The 18,098-nt window shown below is 46.8% G+C and overlaps 1 protein-coding gene across 3 annotated transcripts in view; it reads left to right on the top strand.

Annotated features, from left to right (window-relative positions):
* Positions 1–18,098, top strand: part of NAPB (NSF attachment protein beta) — a 40,113-nt gene that overhangs the window by 13,963 nt on the left and 8,052 nt on the right. For 2 of the 3 annotated variants that reach the window (XM_060123788.1, XM_060123789.1), the window contains exons 2-6: positions 2,863–2,942; positions 7,470–7,586; positions 9,265–9,342; positions 13,874–13,929; positions 14,101–14,185. In XM_060123788.1, the coding sequence (XP_059979771.1) occupies positions 7,479–7,586; positions 9,265–9,342; positions 13,874–13,929; positions 14,101–14,185 (327 nt within the window). In that variant the 5' untranslated portion in view covers positions 2,863–2,942; positions 7,470–7,478. Of the gene's footprint in view, positions 1–2,862; positions 2,943–7,469; positions 7,587–9,113; positions 9,174–9,264; positions 9,343–13,873; positions 13,930–14,100; positions 14,186–18,098 lie in introns of all 3 variants that reach the window. The other variant, XM_060123790.1, reaches the window with a different exon arrangement.

Raw genomic sequence — 18,098 nt, forward strand, 5'->3', positions numbered from 1 at the left:
ACTTCTCCAGCACTGAAGTTAAATACTCTTCTTGGCCTTCTGACCTCCTCCTGGGTAAGGACTTGTTTTCTTAGTGATTTCTGGCAGGTCGGTGCCATGTACTGTGCTATATCACTTTATAATGTAGACTCCCTCGATGAAACTTGTTTCTGTTTTTGAGGAGCTACCTCACTTATAGGGGCTCTGGGTAATGATCAGTTGAATTATTTGAATGTGAATTCTGAATATTTGTCCTTAAAACTTATAAAAATCAGCGTTCATGGGTGTAGAACACAGTAGGCATTTGGAGTGACTTAAAAGTATATTTTTTTCATGAATTCTTTCAGTTATGTCTGTTTATGACACATGAGTTCTCTGGTGCTTTTAACATGAGAAATTTTCTGGTGATTCTGTTTTAGGAGAGGTGAGGCAGGGTTCATTCATTATTTTTATAAACATCACTGAACCTGTTATCAGGTGTCAGCTCCACCACTGACGTTGGCTGGATGACCTTGGGCAAGCCATTGACCTCCAGGTACAGTTTTCTCTTCTGTAACATGGAGATCTTTTGTGGTCGTTGTAATAATGAAGATGACGTAAGGGATGTGGAAATATGCAGCATAAAACCTAGCATAATGTAGGTGGTCTATTATTCCTAGCTGAACCTGCTTCTGAAAATAATAGGATAAAGTATATTTTAATTAAGCTAGTTTTATTTGGAAACCTTTAATAAGAACAATTGCACTGGACTTCCCTGGTGGCATCGTGGTTAAGAATCCGTCTGCCAGTGCAGGGGACACGGGTTCGAGCCCTGTTCCGGGAAGATCCCACGTGCTGCGGAGCAACTAAGCCCATGAGCCACAACTACTGAGCCTGCGCCCTAGAGCCCGTGAGCCACAACTACTGATCCCATGTGCCACAACTACTGCAGCCCACGCGCCTAGAGCCTGTGCTCTGCAACAAGAGAAGCCACCGCAATGAGAAGCCCGTGCACCACAACGAAGAGTAGCCCCTGCTCGCCACAACTAGAGAAAGCCTGCGAGTAGCAATGAAGACCCAACGCAGCCAAAAATAAATTTAAAAAAAAAAGAATGATTGCACTATAATTACAGTTCAAGATTCCTGGTACATGTTAGAAAAATAAGACACAGAAAGTGGCAAGCCTTTGTTAGCTCCAAGGAGCTGTGGCTAAGTTTGAAAGCTTTCTCAAGTTGGGAATTTTCCATTGGGATAATTAGCTTTTTTTTTTTGCTTTTTTTTTTTTAAATGTAGCTCTGAAGTAGAGAAAAAGAAACATGAAGGTGTGAGTGAGAGAAGGCTTTGCCTATTCTGACGCTTCATTTTTGGTGTGGTTTGTTGCCATCCTATCATTGGCTGTGTGACATAGCTTCCAAAGGGGTTTTTTTTTAGAGGAGAGAGGAGCAGCTTTATTGAGATATAATTCACATACCATACAATTCACCTGTTTAAAGTGTCCAGTTGAGTAGTTTTAAGCATATTCACCAAGTTTTGCAACTATCACAACAAGCAGTTTTAGAACATTTTCATCACCCCAGAAAGAAACTCTGTACCCTCCCCCCTCATTTTTCTCTAGCACTTCCAGCTCTAGGCAACCACCAGTCTGCTTTCTGTCTTTGTAGACTGGCCTGTTGTAGACCTTTCATGTGAATGGTGTGCTCCTCTGGGACTGGCTCTTCACTGCACATTATGTTTTTTGAAGGCTCGTCTACGTTGTAGTATGATCAGTACTTCATTCCTTTTTATTGTCTGATCTCCTCCATTGTGTGTGTACCTCCTTTATCATTTGATGGACGTTTGGGTTGTGTCCATTTTTGTCTGTCATGAGTAACGCCGCTGTGAACATTTGTGTACAGGTTTTTGTGTGGACTGATGTTTTCATTTCTCTTGGGTAGGTACCTGGGAGTAGGATTTCTAGGTCACATAGTAACTATGTTTAACCCTTTGAGCAGCTGCCAAACTGTTATCCAAAGTGGCTTTTTATACAATTTGCCGCCTGCACCGGAGTATGTGAGGGTTCCAGTTTCCGTACATCCTCCCTGACATTTGTTAGATCTGTCTTTTGATTCTAGCCAGCCTAGTGGGAGTGAAGCGATAGCTCGTTTGTGGTTTGATTTGCATTTCTCTCATGGCTAATGATGTTGAGTATCATTCATTCATTCATTCATTCATATTTTTGGCTGCGTTGAGTCTTCGTTGCCATGTGCTGGCTTTCTCTAGTTGCGGCGAGCGGGGGCTACTCTTTGTTGTGGTGCACAGGCTTCTCATTGCGGTGGCTTCTCTTGTTGTGGAGCATGGGCTCTAGAGTGCAGGCTCAGTAGTTGTGGCGCACGGGCTTAGTTGTTCTGCGGCATGTGGGATCTTCCCGGACCAGGACTCGAGCCTGTGTCCCCTGCATCGGCAGGCAGATTCTTAACCACTGGGCCACCAGGGAAGCCCTGGGTTTTGTTTTTACTTTTAAGTCTGAATAAACAGTGCTGAACTCTTGGATGTTAAGAGTGTCAAGATGTCTTTATCCTAATTTCCTTTGACAAATATATTTCTCAGAATGAGTAAAACTTCAGTTTTCAAGCATGGAAAAGACTCTGGTTGAGGGTGTAAGCCCTGAGTCCTGCCACATCTGTATTTGAGTCTCAGTTCTATGGCATCCTTGCTGTGTGGCTACTTTCTTATGCTTCAGTTTCCTCATCTGGACAGCAGGGATAATTAAAGTAACTCCTTTGAACAGCTGTTAAGGTTCTCTAATGCTGGTCTGGCATATAGTACGTGCTCATTAAATGTTTATTGTTTGAGGGAGGAGGGGAGGATTAGGGATGTGGATGGTTGTTATAGTAAAACTTAACCTCATTTTTTAATTTTTCTCAGAGGAAACACAAGAATAGAAGAAGCTTGTGAAATGTATACCAGAGCTGCAAATATGTTCAAGATGGCTAAGAATTGGAGTGGTATGTATAAAGTTTTTGTTTGTTTGCTTTTTGGGCAAATAACTTTAAAATCACTTTGAAGGAGGAAATGACTGTCTGCCTTCCCCTTAGAAAAACTGCTGGCTGTGGACCGGGAGAGGGGGGGCCTTGATCCAAGGGAACAGAGCTTGAAATCCTGGCTGAAGTTTAAGCATAGAGGCCGTGTCTGTTTTAGTGTCTGTAAACCATTTCATACAGTGGGCATGTGGTGATTAAAAAGACTTAAAGTTACTTGGATTTAAGAATAGTAATCTTTGCTTCTTATTAATGTGCTTAAATAAATTCAGTACCGCAAGGAATGAAAGTTGTAGTAAAACTTATTGAAAACAAGTAGGATAAACAGGAGAGTCTGTGTTTGTTTACCTAAACCTTGGTGGAGAATTTCTAACCATTCCTTACTCTGATAACTGGTTGTAATCCACTGAGAAATGCAGCAGTGGGAGGTGTTATTTCTATAAACCCTGACAGACTCGTCAGTTTCTAACATAATGTTTTCTACTGGGGGAAATTACACAAAATAAAATCAGAATTCTTTTCGTTGTTCTGAGAGGGGATGGCTTTTTCTAACACTGATTTGAGAAACAAATTTATCCTCTACCCCTGGAGAAAGAAGTTCTGTGCTGGGGCTTTTCTGTAGTGCAGGTGGAGACAGCCTTTGACAGGGCAGGACGTGGGTCTCCAGGCCCCTCACACCTGCGGATGACCTGAGGCAGGGTCTTGCCCTCTCTAAGTGTGTCTCCCCGTGTGCTTTCCCAGCTTGATCGAGATGTCAGTGACACATCGCATCATGTAAGCGTGAGGTGTGCGGTGTGACGATTTCCCCCCTTGCTTCTAAGGCTGACACTTTAAAATCATTTCAGTGAAGAAAATGCTGTTGAACTGGATGACCCTAAAAGGTCTTTTCTGGCTGTAAAATTATTTTTATAGGTTTAGTTGTAGGTTAAAAAGGTATGTTCTGTTTCCAAAGTGCATTTATACCTGAATTATAATGTATTTTAAAATGGAGGAGAAAAGAGTATTAGCATTCACATCTTTTGTTTGGTTCAGGTCCTGTAATCATACGTAAAAAGTGATCTTATCTAAAAAGACCCTTTATTTATTTGGTGACCAGATGTTCTAAACTTTGGAAATGCCTTTCAGCAGGACATTACCGGTTATGTAACCGAGGGGGATGTGTGTGCTCTCCCCACCCTGACCCCAGTGATCTCTTGCCTGGACTGTTACCTCCCTGCTTCTTTACTTTCCTAGTGTGTTTTAATGAAGAAAACAAAGTAATCCCATTAAATCTTAAGTCAGGTCATGTTATTTCAAATCAGAACTACAGTCCTTCACGGTGCCCTTCAGGATCTACTCAATCTCCCATCCCCTCCCGACTCTGGACACTTCTCCTGCCCACCCACTCCTTCCCTGGCTCTTTCCTCTGAGCCTCTGCCTGTGCTGTGCCGTCCCTCTGGCACTCTCTTCCCTACAGTAGGGCGTGGCCAGTCCCTGTTTTTTCCAGGTCCTTCTACAAATGTCATCGTCGTCTTAGGTCTTTCCTGGCCGTCGCTTTTAAAGATAGCAGTCCTCTCTTCTGGGAAACCCCGTTCCCTTTTCTCCGATGCCCTTACCACCATCTAGCAAAAATAAATGAAGTACATTTGTTCATTTGTATTGTCTGTGCTTTTATTATGTGCTGTCCCTCGCTAGAACATAAACCTTAGAAAGCCAAGGTGTTTCTGGCCTTTATCTCTGCTCTACCTACAGGCCCTGGACCAGTATGTGCAACACGATAGATACTCAGCATATTTGTGTAGTGAATTAATAAGTATTAGGTTCTTTGAATTTGGGATTAACAGATACACACCACTATACATAAAATAGATAAACAACAAGGACCTATTGTATAGCACAGGAAACTATACTCAATCTTTTGTAATAACGTATAATGGAAAAGAATCTGGAAATGAATAGATATATATATATAACTGAAACACTTTGCTGTACACCTGAAACTAACACAGCATTGTAAATCAGCTCTACTTCAATTTAAAAAATGGTTAAAAAATGAAATAAGAAACTGAAAAAAAATCAGGTTCTTTGAAATGACTTCCATGTCCTAGTGGTTGGTGATCATGGCACCACTGCATTTGTTTATAGTTTTAGAAGTTCTTTTATAAAGTAATTCATCTGCTACTCCAATTTTGAGAGGTCATCCTGGCAGGTATTAGATGTTTACAGTTGAGGAAATTGAGCCTGAGAAAGTGTGTAACTTTGTCTTTGAAGGAGCATGTATTAAACCACTTCCAAGTTTGGAGAGATGGAGCTGGCATTTTTAGCGGTGTTTGGAGTAAGTGCGCAGACTGAAAAAGTGAGCCAGCACCTAGTTTTGGAAGGTGGGAGTGTGAAATTGTAAAATCAAAGCTCTTAATATTGTCTGGGGAGGACTTCCCTGGTGGCGCAGTGGTTAAGAATGCTCCTGCCAGTGCAGGGGACACAGATTCGAGCCCTGGTCCAGGAAGATCCCACATGCCACGGAGCAGCTAAGCCCGTGCGCCACAACTCCTGAGCCTGCGTGCCACAGCTACTGAAGCTTACATGCCTAGAGCCCGTGCTCCACAACAAAGAGAAGCCACCACAATGAGAAGCCCGCGCACCTCAACGAAGAGTAGCCCCTGCTCACTGCAACTAGAGAAAAGCCCGCACGCAGCAACAAAGACCCAACGCAGCCAAAAAAATCAATCAATCAATTTATTAAAAGAAAAAAGATCATCCGGGGAAGTGGAGCCAACACGGCAGAGCCTGGATGCCGTGCTGTTATCCTCAGCCAGGGAAGGATGGACCACGATTGGTTCTGGGACGGCCAGCACAAACTGTCAAAAACTAAATTATTGGTGGGAGGGGGAGGATTCGGTTGTAAAAGAAACGATGACACTTAAACACAGCAAAGCACAGGTGTTCTCTAAGGACATTTACGTGTGATAATGACGATGGCCAACATGTGTGCAAGTGCCTGGGGCCAGGCTGTTCTGAGCGTTTTGCCTAGAAGGTCCAAGTGATGGCTACACGCTTCTGAGGCCGAGCCCATGAGAGCCACTCTTGGGCCGCTACGTTCCTGAACTGCCACCGGGAAGTTCACAGCTGCCCGTAGGACCTGGGTGCCTGCCCACCACCCTGGCAGTGGCTTGGCCCCTCCTCTGGGCCTCTGGGTTCACGGTCCACCAAGGTAGGGGTCAACGCCTGGCAGGCAGGCTTCTGCAGTCCCAGCTGCAGCCGCAGGCCAGTGTCTGCTTGGACTGGCAGGGCCCAGGCCACGCTGGTGGGTAAATATTTTCAGAAGTGCCTGGGCGCTCTTTTGTCTTGCACAGAGCAAGACTTGAATCTGGGCAGGCTGGCTCAGGGATTTGTGCTGCCTCTTCTCCCTTGGGTGGAGGTCCAGAAACCACAGTGGGAATTACGTAGTTTCCTCTGGGAGTGTGGTTGGGACACGGAGAGCCACTGAAGCGTCAGTGGAATTGACTGTTCTGTTTCTGAAAAGAAATTTAAAGTAAATGTTTAATACCATCAGGGTTCTTAGGCGTCTTTCACTATTTTTTATACTTTTCTGAATGTCTTTGAAACGTTTATGACTGAAAATTTTTTTTAAGTACCAGGAGGTTTTGTGATACTCTTGGTCGTGCCTTTCCTAATGGGGCGAGCTCTTCCTCCATCCCTGCTGGTCCTGACTTCCGACTCCAGACCCGCATCAGCCGCCCCCAGTCCTGGTTCTCCCCTGCGCTTGAGGACCTAGTGGTGAAGTGGGTTCATCCTCGTCCAGGTCCCATGCTGACCTTCACAGCCTCCTGGGCGGGCCTGACCTCTTCCGCCCCAGCCCGGTCCTTCCTCCTTCGTTCCTCCATTTCAGCCCCACCAGAAGCCACATTTCCTGATCCAGAACCTTTTCTGGAAAAGCTGAGTGCATGAGCCTCTCATGCTGTGCCCCGGACAGCACCCGTGTGACTACAGGGAAGTGTACCAGTTGCACACCAAGTGGGACAGCCCAACCCCATGGGCCTCTGTCAGACTTTGTCATAAGCTTAGGAAAGAGCTTTGACTTTAGAAATTGTGGGCCTCGTCTTCATTCCTTGAGAGCCTGCTCTGGGAGCCTTCGTCGCTGTTTCTCCGGTGATGCCAGCTGAGCCAGTGGCCGCAGAGAGATGGGCGGTGCTCATCCTCGCCTGCGGGCCCTCCTGGCCTCACGCCTCCGCGGAGACACCCTGTTGGTGCGGGGCCTGTGCCGGGGACAGAGCTGAACACCCGCCGCCGGGCGGTCAGTGTGGAAGGAGGCCTGGGGCTGAGAGGAGCCCTTGTTGCTGTCCCCCTGGGTCCTGGGCGTCTTCGTGGCCACCCAAGGTGCACTGGGTCACAGGCACGTGTGCTGCTGTCAGGGATGGGGCCTTCCCCAGGTGGGCGTGGGCCGGGCTCCTGGAGCAGGGCCGCTCTGCAGGGTGCTTGCTCCTCTGTGCTAACTGAGTCATTTGTCTTCTTCAGCTGCAGGAAATGCGTTTTGTCAGGCAGCCAAGCTCCATATGCAGCTGCAGAGCAAACACGACTCCGCCACCAGCTTTGTGGATGCTGGGAACGCCTACAAGAAGGCAGACCCCCAAGGTGAGCCGCGCTCTGTCCCGTGCCCCCCGGACCTCACGCAGGTTGTGCTGCTAGAGCGACATGCTCGTGCTTCAGGACGGTGGAGATTTGGGGATTTTTAACTGCAATCAGCTGAAGCTTTTATGAGGCAAAAATCTATTAAATTTATCCAGCTTAGTGCTCAACACCATTTTCTTGAACTCCATTGTGGAGTTGCGTTATGGACAGTTTTTTGGAAATTAGCGTTAATTTTATCTAAGTCTTACCTTAATTGTGTGAGTGTGTACATCGCTCACTAAAGGAAACGAGTGTTCCCTCGCTCCCGAATAGTGTGTGTGGAGATCCAGTTAATGGGAGGTCGTAAAATCCTATAGTTGAAAACAGCTTATTCACACAGCATTCATGTGACTTCTTTAAAAAGTGTTTTTCAAACACTTTAGGTTTTGAGGAAAGAATGATCTTGGGTATTTGAAGAGGTGAAGTTTTGCAGACGTTCTTTATTTTTGAGTTAGAGGAGCGCACACTTAGCGATTGAAGGCCTCATCTCCTCCCTCCACACGTGCACTGGTGGCTGTGGAACCTCCCTCCATGTTTCAGCAGCCCGTTTGAACACAGAAATCCCAGCTCTTGTGAATATATCACACTGAAACAAGCTATTTCAAGGGCTGTGGTATAAGGATTAGCCACAGTTTATTTTCCAAAGGGGAAAAACTGGGCACAGCCTAAGTGCACAGTAGAATCACCTCACATCAGTATTTCAGAGTGTGTTGCAGGCACTGAACCCCAGGCTTCAGGGTGTCTCACTGACCTGGGAAATGTTCTCACGGCAGCTGAGGAACCATGGAGAGCCGAAATCTGAAATTCACAATACGTCAGTGCTCATAGAAATGCATCCAGAAACACGGGGAGGAAAAGTGCATCAAATTCCTAGCCGGGGGTTTGAGCGGGTTTTGTGGGTAGCTTTTGTATTTTTCTGTATTTTTAACGGCATAACAATCCACATTTCTTATGCAGTTTAGGGGGAAATTGCTTTTATTTTCACTAATCTACTTATCTTTCTGATCCTTCGGTCAGGCCTTTTTGCTCTGCTGCCTCTTTAGAGCAAAAGCAGTAAACTTGGAGCCGCCAACCGCTTGCCAGCGCTGTAAACGCCACCGTGTGGTGGGAAGCTGTCGGCTCCTTGTTTCAGAAAATGAGTGTCATTAGCGCTCTCGTTTATTAAATTTTTTCTTCCTATTGGTATTTGTTAGTACACCGAAAGTTAGCGTCTTTTAACACTGTACAAAAAGTACTGTCTTTCAAAATTAATACATACACGTGATACCAGTGAGGAGTGCACTGCACTTAAGGTTTTAGTGGATAGATTGACAGGTGTTGATGACACTTCCGTGGACAGGTTCCGCAAGGGGCTGGATGTGTTTTTGCTTTTTGCCAACCACCCTGCCCCCTCCCCGCCCCAGCGGGGCCCCTTAGCCTTGTAGAAGCAGCCAGGAAGACAGGCTCAGCGAACCCTCTGACTGAATGGATTTTTCATTGTCTTTCTTGAATGCCTTCGCTTCAGAGGCTATCAACTGCTTAAATGCAGCCATCGACATTTACACAGACATGGTAAGACATGCCTTGCTTGAGCGGCCGTGGGGTGGAACCCTCGAGATAGCTCACAGTTAACCGGGATGTGACTGCTTTGTTTCCTCCCCAGGGAAGGTTCACGATCGCAGCCAAGCACCACATCACCATCGCGGAGATCTACGAGACGGAGCTGGTGGACATCGAGAAGGTGTGTGGACGGGGGAGGCGGCGGGCAGGGACCCCAGGCGCCCCTGCAGTGGGCTCGTGAGGGCAGAGGGATGTGCGCGCAGACAGGGTCATGTGGAGACCTCGGGCTGGGGCGGGAGGGAGAGCCCTGCCAGCTCCCCAGGCTGCCTCCCTCCAGCTGGGGATGGCGTTGATGTAAAACCGAGCGCCGTGGGAAGCAGGCGCGAGTCAGGGAGCGACGGCTTGCACTGTCTGGGGCGGACGCTGAGCTCTCAGAGGGCACCCTTCACCCCGTGCCTACTGCTCGCGCTGGACCGTTGTCACCCTTGTCTCTCTTCCTCTCCTGTTTCACCTCTTCCCTCGGCTTCTGGAGCACGGCCCCCGCTTGGTTCTCTGCCCCCCACCCTTGGCAGGTTCCTCCTCTCTCCCCTTGGGGCTGGGCCCGCGTCCGCTCTCACTGTGCTCGCTCCCGTGCTCCTGTCTGTGCTCACGCAGCGTCGCAGCTTGAAGTGTCCCGTGTATGCTGGCAACTCGCCATCCTCGTTCGCAGGAGATCAGGTTGTTTCTCCACTGCTTCCAACCTTGCAGGCGGCCTCCTGCAGCCCGGGCTGGCCCCTCGCCCAGCACCTTTCAGGCTCCCCTCTTCCTCGCCCCCTTGCTCTCCTGCTCCCCCTGCAGCAGCCACCCTGCCTCCGCTGACCCTCGCACAGGTGTTCTCTGCCTCAGGGTCTTTGCGCTGCTTGTCCCTTTGCCCAGAGCTCTTCTCCCACACGTCAGTTGTCCTTCAGAGCTTTGCTCATTTGTAACTGTGATGAGAAGCATCACAGCCACCTAGTTAAAACTGGGACCTCAGCCCTCGCGGGGACACACCCAGACGCCCTCCCACCTCAGTGGCCCCCTTACAGGCGCTCTGATGGCCTGCTCACCGTCCCTGTGTTGCCGGCTCCCTCCAGTGGAGTGGGTGCCCCATGTCAGCCCGAACCTTCCTGTGGTTTACTGGTGTGTCCGAGAGCCCAGGCTCTGATGAGTGAGCAGAGGATGCCCTCACTGTCACACTGCACCCGCCAGAGCAGACGGAGTCTCGGGCGGGGAGGCCCTCGGTACTGCAGTCAGACAGGCCTTGTTAACGTCGCCCTTCGACTTCATGCTGACGCCCCTTGTGGTCACACAGCTCAGAACTCTCTGGCTCGTTTCATGGACTTGGCTTTGAGCCGTTTTTGTCATACTGTGCCATGCTTTTCTGAGGCTGCCCTTAGACCTTGACTACATCAGGGCCGTACTCCCCATCTCTGTGGGGAGCTTTTCTGCAGACCCAGGAGGAGGTGATGAGCCCCAGACCTGAGCCCTCCTTTGCCCCCGGGTGCAGAGTCGGTGGCAGAGCAGGAGGAGCCGAGTCCGGTGGCTGGGGTGGCTCCACATCTGTACTGAGCTGAACCACCTTGCGGGGATGAGCGCCGCTGGGCAGAGCGTTTCTCCAGCCGAGGCCGCTGCGTCCGCTCCTGTCCTCGGTGGTCAGTCCTCTGTCTTCCGGGGTGGTCTTGGGCAGCCTCTTTACGACATGCGTCTCCAGAAGGTTCAGGGCGGATAAACGACCTGTGGCGAACTCTTGTTTTCCTTCTTCTTGAACAAAGTTGACAGTTTGTCATGCACAGGAGCTTCTGCAGCCTGTCGCCCGCGGTGTTCCTGCCATTCTGCAGGGTGCCCGTGGGCAGCACCTCCTGGCGCTTACGTGGGGCGTGTCACAGTGCGTCATAAGAACCACATCACTCAGCACATGCGTGGGGCTCAGCTCGTCTTGCTGCCTCACGTTGGGCTCCTGTGTCTAGAAACGTCCTCGCCCTCGCCTCCCTGGCGGGACTCTCCAGGTTGTGTTGGTGGCGCATGATGTTGCTTTGAAAAATCAGTGACACTGAGGCATCTTATGTCTGATTCATTATGTTTCTTCCCTGTTAACGTGGCCGCGATGTGTTCCCTGGTTCACTCAGATTTTAGCTGGTGAACAAGGAAATGTGAAGTTCCATAAACTCACGATACTCCTTTGACTTCCAAGTAAAACATTAATATAATAATAATCAGTAATATTCAGTGACCTAGAGGAGCTCTGGCTCGTGTCCGTCTCAGCCCCTGGAGAACGTGATTTCGTGTTGTCTGTTACAGTGTAGGGTAAGTGTCTATGGCAGGTTCTCAGGGCGTAGGTTCTGAAAGGATGATCCCATCTGAAGGCTGTTTAAGGCTGTTTCACCTACAAAGTGGACTCTTGAGCTTGACCCTCAGCTGTTGCGTTTGCCTTAAGACTCCGCTGGTGAGCGCAGTCCTAGAGTCCGGTCTCTGCCTTCAGGGCCCAGTGTTCTCCAGCACCGTGACGCCTACCAGACTCCCCAAGGAGGAGTATTGTGATTCCTTTGGCACGCTATCCAAATTACAGGATAATAACTGCTTTTTGTGTCTGGATTTATTGTTACATGTGCTGTTGTTATTGGCAGCTGTGTTCTACTTTTTTGTTTTTTTTTTTTGTGGTACACGGGCCTCTCACTGTTGTGGCCTCTCTTGTTGCGGAGCACAGGCTCCGGACGCGCAGGCTCAGCGGCCATGGCTCATGGGCCCAGCCACTCCGCGGCATGTGGGATCTTCCCGGACCAGGGCACGAACCCGTGTCCCCTGCATCGGCAGGCGGACTCTCAACCACTGCACCACCAGGGAAGCCCTCTACTTTTGATATTTATTATCATCCTTGAAGTTGTAAGATACTCTGGGCTGAATTCTAACGTGTAAGGGTTGACTTGTGCCTGATTAATGTCACTATGTGTTAAAATTCCACACTAGTGTGAACATCCAAAGATAACCCGTGCCCAACCTCTTTTCTCTGAAACTTCTCTGTTAAGCGCTAGGTAAGTTTTTTTTCAACTATTTTCTGTCAAAACTTGGGAATACCATGAAATTTGATTAGTGGTTTAATTAGCATTATTAATTATTAAAAACCAAACAGATTTTTTCTTTCACTATGATAACTCTAGCTGTAGTTTAGAGCTATAATGTCTTGATGAACCAGTGTCATTATTTACTACGTGTCCGGTTACACCATATCATCCGCATTTGGCCTTTTTTTTTTACCCTCCAAAACAGCAGTTCCACATGGTTCAGCCCAGCACTGTTCCCTGAGTTCTGGGCGGTAAGAGCCAGGAAGGTGAGCTCCCTCCCTGGGAAGAGGTTATACAGCCTGGTACTCTTTACACAGTGATTTGGTATTGTTTCCCATACTTAACCCCATTATTACGATGGGAAAGGGTGCAAAGTACTTCAGAGAATGAGGACAGTTCAGAGATAATGTTTGACTAATCAGAAATTCATGGGAAACCTTTCTTTGATAGGCATTCCCATGAGTCATGATGGTGCTGGTAGTGTAATCCGGACCACCTGTGAAATGCAGCTGCCCACGTCCCCCCAGCACCTGTTTGCTGAGCACCCGCTGTGTGACAGGCGTCGCGCTGGGCGTGGGAGCAAAGCCACGTGGGCCTGCCTGCCCTCAGAGCTAATGGTGTAGTGGGAGAGTAAAGCATGCGTGTGCGCGCGCACGCGCGTGTGTGTGTGTGTGTGTGTGTGTGTGAGGGCTCTGACGGTGCTCCAAAAGGGTGGATTCCAGGTGTTTCCTCCACGTGTTTGTGTATTTGTATATACTCTTTTCTGGCTGTTTTTATTTACTGCTTCATGAAGAACTTCCGTACTGATGCTTTGTATCATTATTCTTCGTCTTAGCCCGGTAGCCCATTATGTTTAACCATGGGGTCACTGCTCCAGCAGGCACGCTTCTGCTTTCTGAGCTGTCAGGTGCTTGATTTCACTAAGTCTTAAGCCACAGCATGACAAGGGCTTCTAGCTTTCCAGGCTGCAGCCTGTTTCCTCTCCACTTGATTGTTCACAGCTCCCCCCATCTTAGGTGGAAGGCAACACCTTTATTCTGGATGACCCTTAGGCATCCGTGAGGGACGTCTGTGCTGCTGCAGCAAGCCATAGATCTGAATGGAATAGGGCCTCACACGTCTCTGAAATAACAGTCCACTGTCACTGCTTGGGGTTTGGCGGTCGTGGGGACATCACTTGGGAACCAGGCTGACAGAAGGGCTGCCATCTTCAGTTTGCGGCTTCCAGCATCACTAGACGTGGCCCTTGCCTTCCAGCTCACGGGAAGGGGACAGGCCTGGAGAAGGCTGCAGAGTCAGATGTGTGGGTCACATCTGGAGGTGGCCCACAGCGTGTCTGCTTACATCCCATTGGGAAGGACAGGTCACCTGGCTGCCCCTAACTGCAGCAGGCCTGGGGAGACGGGGTGGCAGGGCGTTTGTTGGGTGGGAGGTAGGGAAGAAGAGATTTTGATGGACAGCAAGCCATCTGCTGGAAGCGCGTGCTTTCTTCTGTTCCCAAAATAAAGCAGGCCGGGTTGTGAAAGATTTGCTGCTGGAAAAGGTTTATTTATAGGAAAAATATCTGTGCAAATGTAGTTTTTGAATGCAACTCTTCAAACAAATAGTTTGAATAAAATGTGTGTGTGTTTGCAGGCTATCGCCCATTACGAACAGTCAGCTGACTATTACAAAGGGGAAGAATCCAACAGGCAAGTATTATTTTTCTTGATATAATTCAATGGGTTTTGTTACATGTAATAAAAGACAGACCTTCACTCTGCTCTGGGAGCCCCTTGCATCATACCACGTGAAGGTGCACTGAGATGTCTTGTCATTTCTCTTCGGGAGTGTTTTCTCTCTGCTCTGGTTCTCGGTTTCAGCTCGGCTAACAAATGTCTGCTGAAAGTGGCCGCGTACGCCGCCCAGCTGGAGCAGTACCAGAAGGCCATCGAGATCTTCGAGCAGGTGAGGCTGCTGTCTGCGCAGCTTCCGGCAGAAGGCATCCTGAATCTTTTTAAATTCAACTTTTTATTTAGTAATGATTTTTATTGAGATCTAATTCACGTATCATGTAACTCAGCCTCTGAAAGGGTGCGCATCAGTGAGTTTGCGTATATTCACAGAGTTGTGTAATCAGCACCACTGCCTAGTTCTAGAATATTTCCATCATCGCACAAAGAAATCCCATCCTCCCCTCCTCCCAGTCCCGTGGAGTGTGAGTCCGTGGACGTGGAACCTCGGATATGGGGGGCCGACTGTGGGGTTTGAGCATCCATGGACACTGGTATCTCAGTGGTCCTGGAACCAGTCCCCCTTGTATATCGTGGGGTGACTGTAATACTCCACAGTTTGGAGGGGTGACTCCAAACTGGATACCGAGGGGTGACTGTAATACTCCACAGTTTGTTTAACCGTTTATCAATTAATGGACATCTGGGCTGTTTGCATTTGGGGGTGTTATGAATAATGCAGCTAAGAATATTTGTGTTCAGGTTTGGGGGGCATGTTTGCGGTTCTCTAGTTTATATATCGAGAATTGGGATTGTTGGGTCACGCGTCAAGTCCCTTTCTAACTATCTGGGGAACTGCCAAATTGCCCGATCTTACATTCCCTCTGTCAGCGCACATGGTCCAGCTCTCCATGCTTCACTTGTTTTCTGTTGTAACAATATCTACCCTAATGTGTGAAGTGATATCCCATTGTGTTTTCGATATCCATTTCCCTAGTGATTAGTGATGTTGGGAATCTTTTCATGTGCTTATTGGTCATTTGTATACCTTCACTGTAGAAATATTTATTGAGTTTCTTTGTCCTTTTTTTTATATATAATTTTTTTTATTTATTTATTTTTGGCTGTGTTGGGTCTTCATTGCTGCACTCAGGCTTTCTCTAGTTGCAGCGAGCAGGGGCTGCTCTTCGTTGTGGTGCGCGGGCTTCTGATTGCGGTGGCTTCTCTTGTAGCGGAGCACGGGCTCTAGGCACGCAGGCTTCAGTAGCTGTGGCGCACGGGCTCAGCTGCTCCGCGGCATGTGGGATCTTCTGGACCAGGGCTCGAACCCGTGTCCCCTGCATCGGCAGATGGATTCTTAACTACTGTGCCACCAGGGAAGTCCCTCTTTGTCCCTTTTTGAATTGGGTTGTTTTTTTTCTGTTGAGTTTTAGAAGTTCTTCATATATTCTGGATATTAATTTCTTATTAGATACGTGATTTGCAAATACTTTCTCCCATTCTGTGGGTTGTCTTTTTACTCTGTTATTAATGTCGCTTGATGCATAAAGTTTTAAGTCTTGATGAAGTCCAATTTGTCTTTTTCTTTTGTTGCCTGTGTTTTTCATGTCAGATCCAAGAAATCATTACCAAACCCAATGTCCTGAAGCGTTTCCCCATGTTTCTTTTTAAGAGTTTTATAGTTTTAGTTCTTAGGTTTATGTTTTTCATCCATTTTGAGTTAATTTTTGTATGTGGTGAAGGTAAAAGGTCCAACTTCATTCTTTTGCGTGTGCATGTCCAGTTTTCCCAGCACTGTTTGTTGAATACACTGTCCTTTTGCCATTGAAGGGTCTTGGCACCCTTGTTGAAAGTCATGTGGCCATATAAGTAAGGGTTTATTTCTGTGCTTTCTATTCTATTCTACTGGTTTTCTGTCTTTATGCCAGTACCACACTGTTTTGATTACTGTGGCTTTGTGTGGTAAGTTTTAAAATCAGGAAATGTGAGTCCTCAACTTGGTCCTTCTTTTTCAAGATTGTTTTGGCTACTTGGGGTCCCTTGCATTTCCACATGAATTTTAGGATCAGCTTGTCAATCTCTGCTAAAAAGTCAGCTGAGATTTTGATGAAAGTATTGTCATTTTGACATTAAGTCTTATAATCTGTGAACTCAGGGTGCTTTTACATTTATTTAGATCATCTTTAATTTTGTTCAACGTTTTAGAGTTTTGTAGTGTGCAAGTCTGGCATTTCTTTGGTTAAATGTACTCTAAGTATTTTATTCTTTTTGATGCTATGTAAATGAAATTGTTTTCTCAATTTTCTTTTCTGATTTTAATTGCTAATTTTATATACTGCAACTTTGCTGAACTTGTTTACTAGCTCTAATGAGTTTTTATGGATTCCTTAAGATTTTCTTTATACAAAATCATGTCCTCTGCAAGTAGCGATAGTTCTATTTCTCTGATCTGTGTGCCTTTTACTTCATTTTCCTGTCATTTGCTCTGGCTTGATCCTCCAGAACGATGATCAGTAGAAGTAGTAAGAGCAGACATCCTTGTTTTGTTTCTGTCTTAGAAGGAACACATTCAGTCTTCCACCATTGAGTGTATGTCAGCTGTGGGTTTTTGCAGATGCCTTTTATCAGTTTGAGGAAGTTCCCTTCTCCTCCCAGTTTGTTGTTTTTATCATCAAAGCGTATTTGTTTTTGTCAGGTGCTTTTTCTGCATCTTTTGAGATGATCATGTGGTTTTTGTCCTTTGTTCTGTTAACATGGTGTCTTTCATTGGTTGATTTTTATCTGTTGGCCCAACCTTCCATCCTTGGGATAGAACCTGCTTGGTTGTTGAAAAGTTTCAGGGTCTCCCAGAGCACCTTCAGGTTTGATAATTCTCTGGAAGGACTCACGAAACTCAATGAAAGCTGCTATATCACAGTTATGGTTTATTATAGCAGAAGGATGCTGACCCACATCAGCCAAAGGAAGAGGCACAGAGAGGAGGTCAGGAGAGCCCCGAGTGTGAGCTTCCTGTTGTCCTGCCCAGACTGGGACTGTGGAACTGTGGAACTGTGCAGACAGCACTGACTTCTCCCAGCAGTGATGTGTGAAAGCATGTGTAGGGTATTGCCACCGGGGAAGAAACTCACCTGAACATGGTAGGCCTTATTCTGCAGTCCCTCCATAGGTTGAGCTAAACTACATGGTCTAAGACCCCTGGGTAAACAAAAACACTCTTTCAGGCAGGACATTCCAGGGGCTTAGAGATTATCTACCAGGAATCATGGGCAAAGACACTTTGGACAAAATTAATCCTTTACTACATAGTTATGGTGTGTAATCCTTTTTGTAAGTTGCTAGAATTAGTTTGCTAGTGTTTTGTTCAGGATTTTGCATCTGTATTCGTAAGGGATATTGACCTTTAATTTTCTCTTGTAATGTCTCTGTCTGTCTGTTTGGTAGCCAGGTAATACTGGCCTCAGAATGAGTTAGAAAGTGTTCTCTCCTCTTCCTTTTCTGGAAGAGTTTGTAAAGGATTGGTGTTCATTCTTTAGACATTTGGTAGAATTCAGTGATTTTGCTCTGTCGTTCTGTTTTCAGTTTCATTGATTCCTATTGTTATCCTGATTTCTATCCTATTTTCTTCAGATTTATTTTGCTCTTCTTTTTTAGGGTACTGAGGGTAGAAGCTTAGCTAATTGACTTTCCTCTTTGTTGTGTGGGCATTTTTAGTGCTCTCAATTTCCCTCTAAGTGCTGCTTTGACTGTGTCTCACAGTTCTGTCACATTGTTTTATTTATTTTATTTATTGATTTTCATGGATTATTTATCAGTGTTTTGTTTAATTCCCAAGTGTTTGGAGGTGTTCCTGTTATATTTCTGTTGTTGATTTCTAGTTTGATTCTGTTGTGGCTGGGAAATACACTTGTGTGCTTTCAATACTTAGAAGTTTGTTTTATGGCCCAGAATATGGTCTTGGCATATATTCTGTGGTTCTGCTGTTGCTGGGTGGTATGTTCTATAAATGTTGATTAGCTCCTCTTGGTTAATGGCGTTGTTGAGTTCTTCTGTATACTTGCTGATTTTCTGTCTACTTCTGTTGTTGAGAGTGGAGTGTTACAGTCTCTAACTATCACTGTGGATTTGATTATCTCTCATTTCTGTCAGTC

Source organism: Lagenorhynchus albirostris, chromosome 15 (genome assembly GCF_949774975.1).
Source record: "Lagenorhynchus albirostris chromosome 15, mLagAlb1.1, whole genome shotgun sequence".
Lineage (NCBI taxonomy): Eukaryota > Metazoa > Chordata > Mammalia > Artiodactyla > Delphinidae > Lagenorhynchus > Lagenorhynchus albirostris.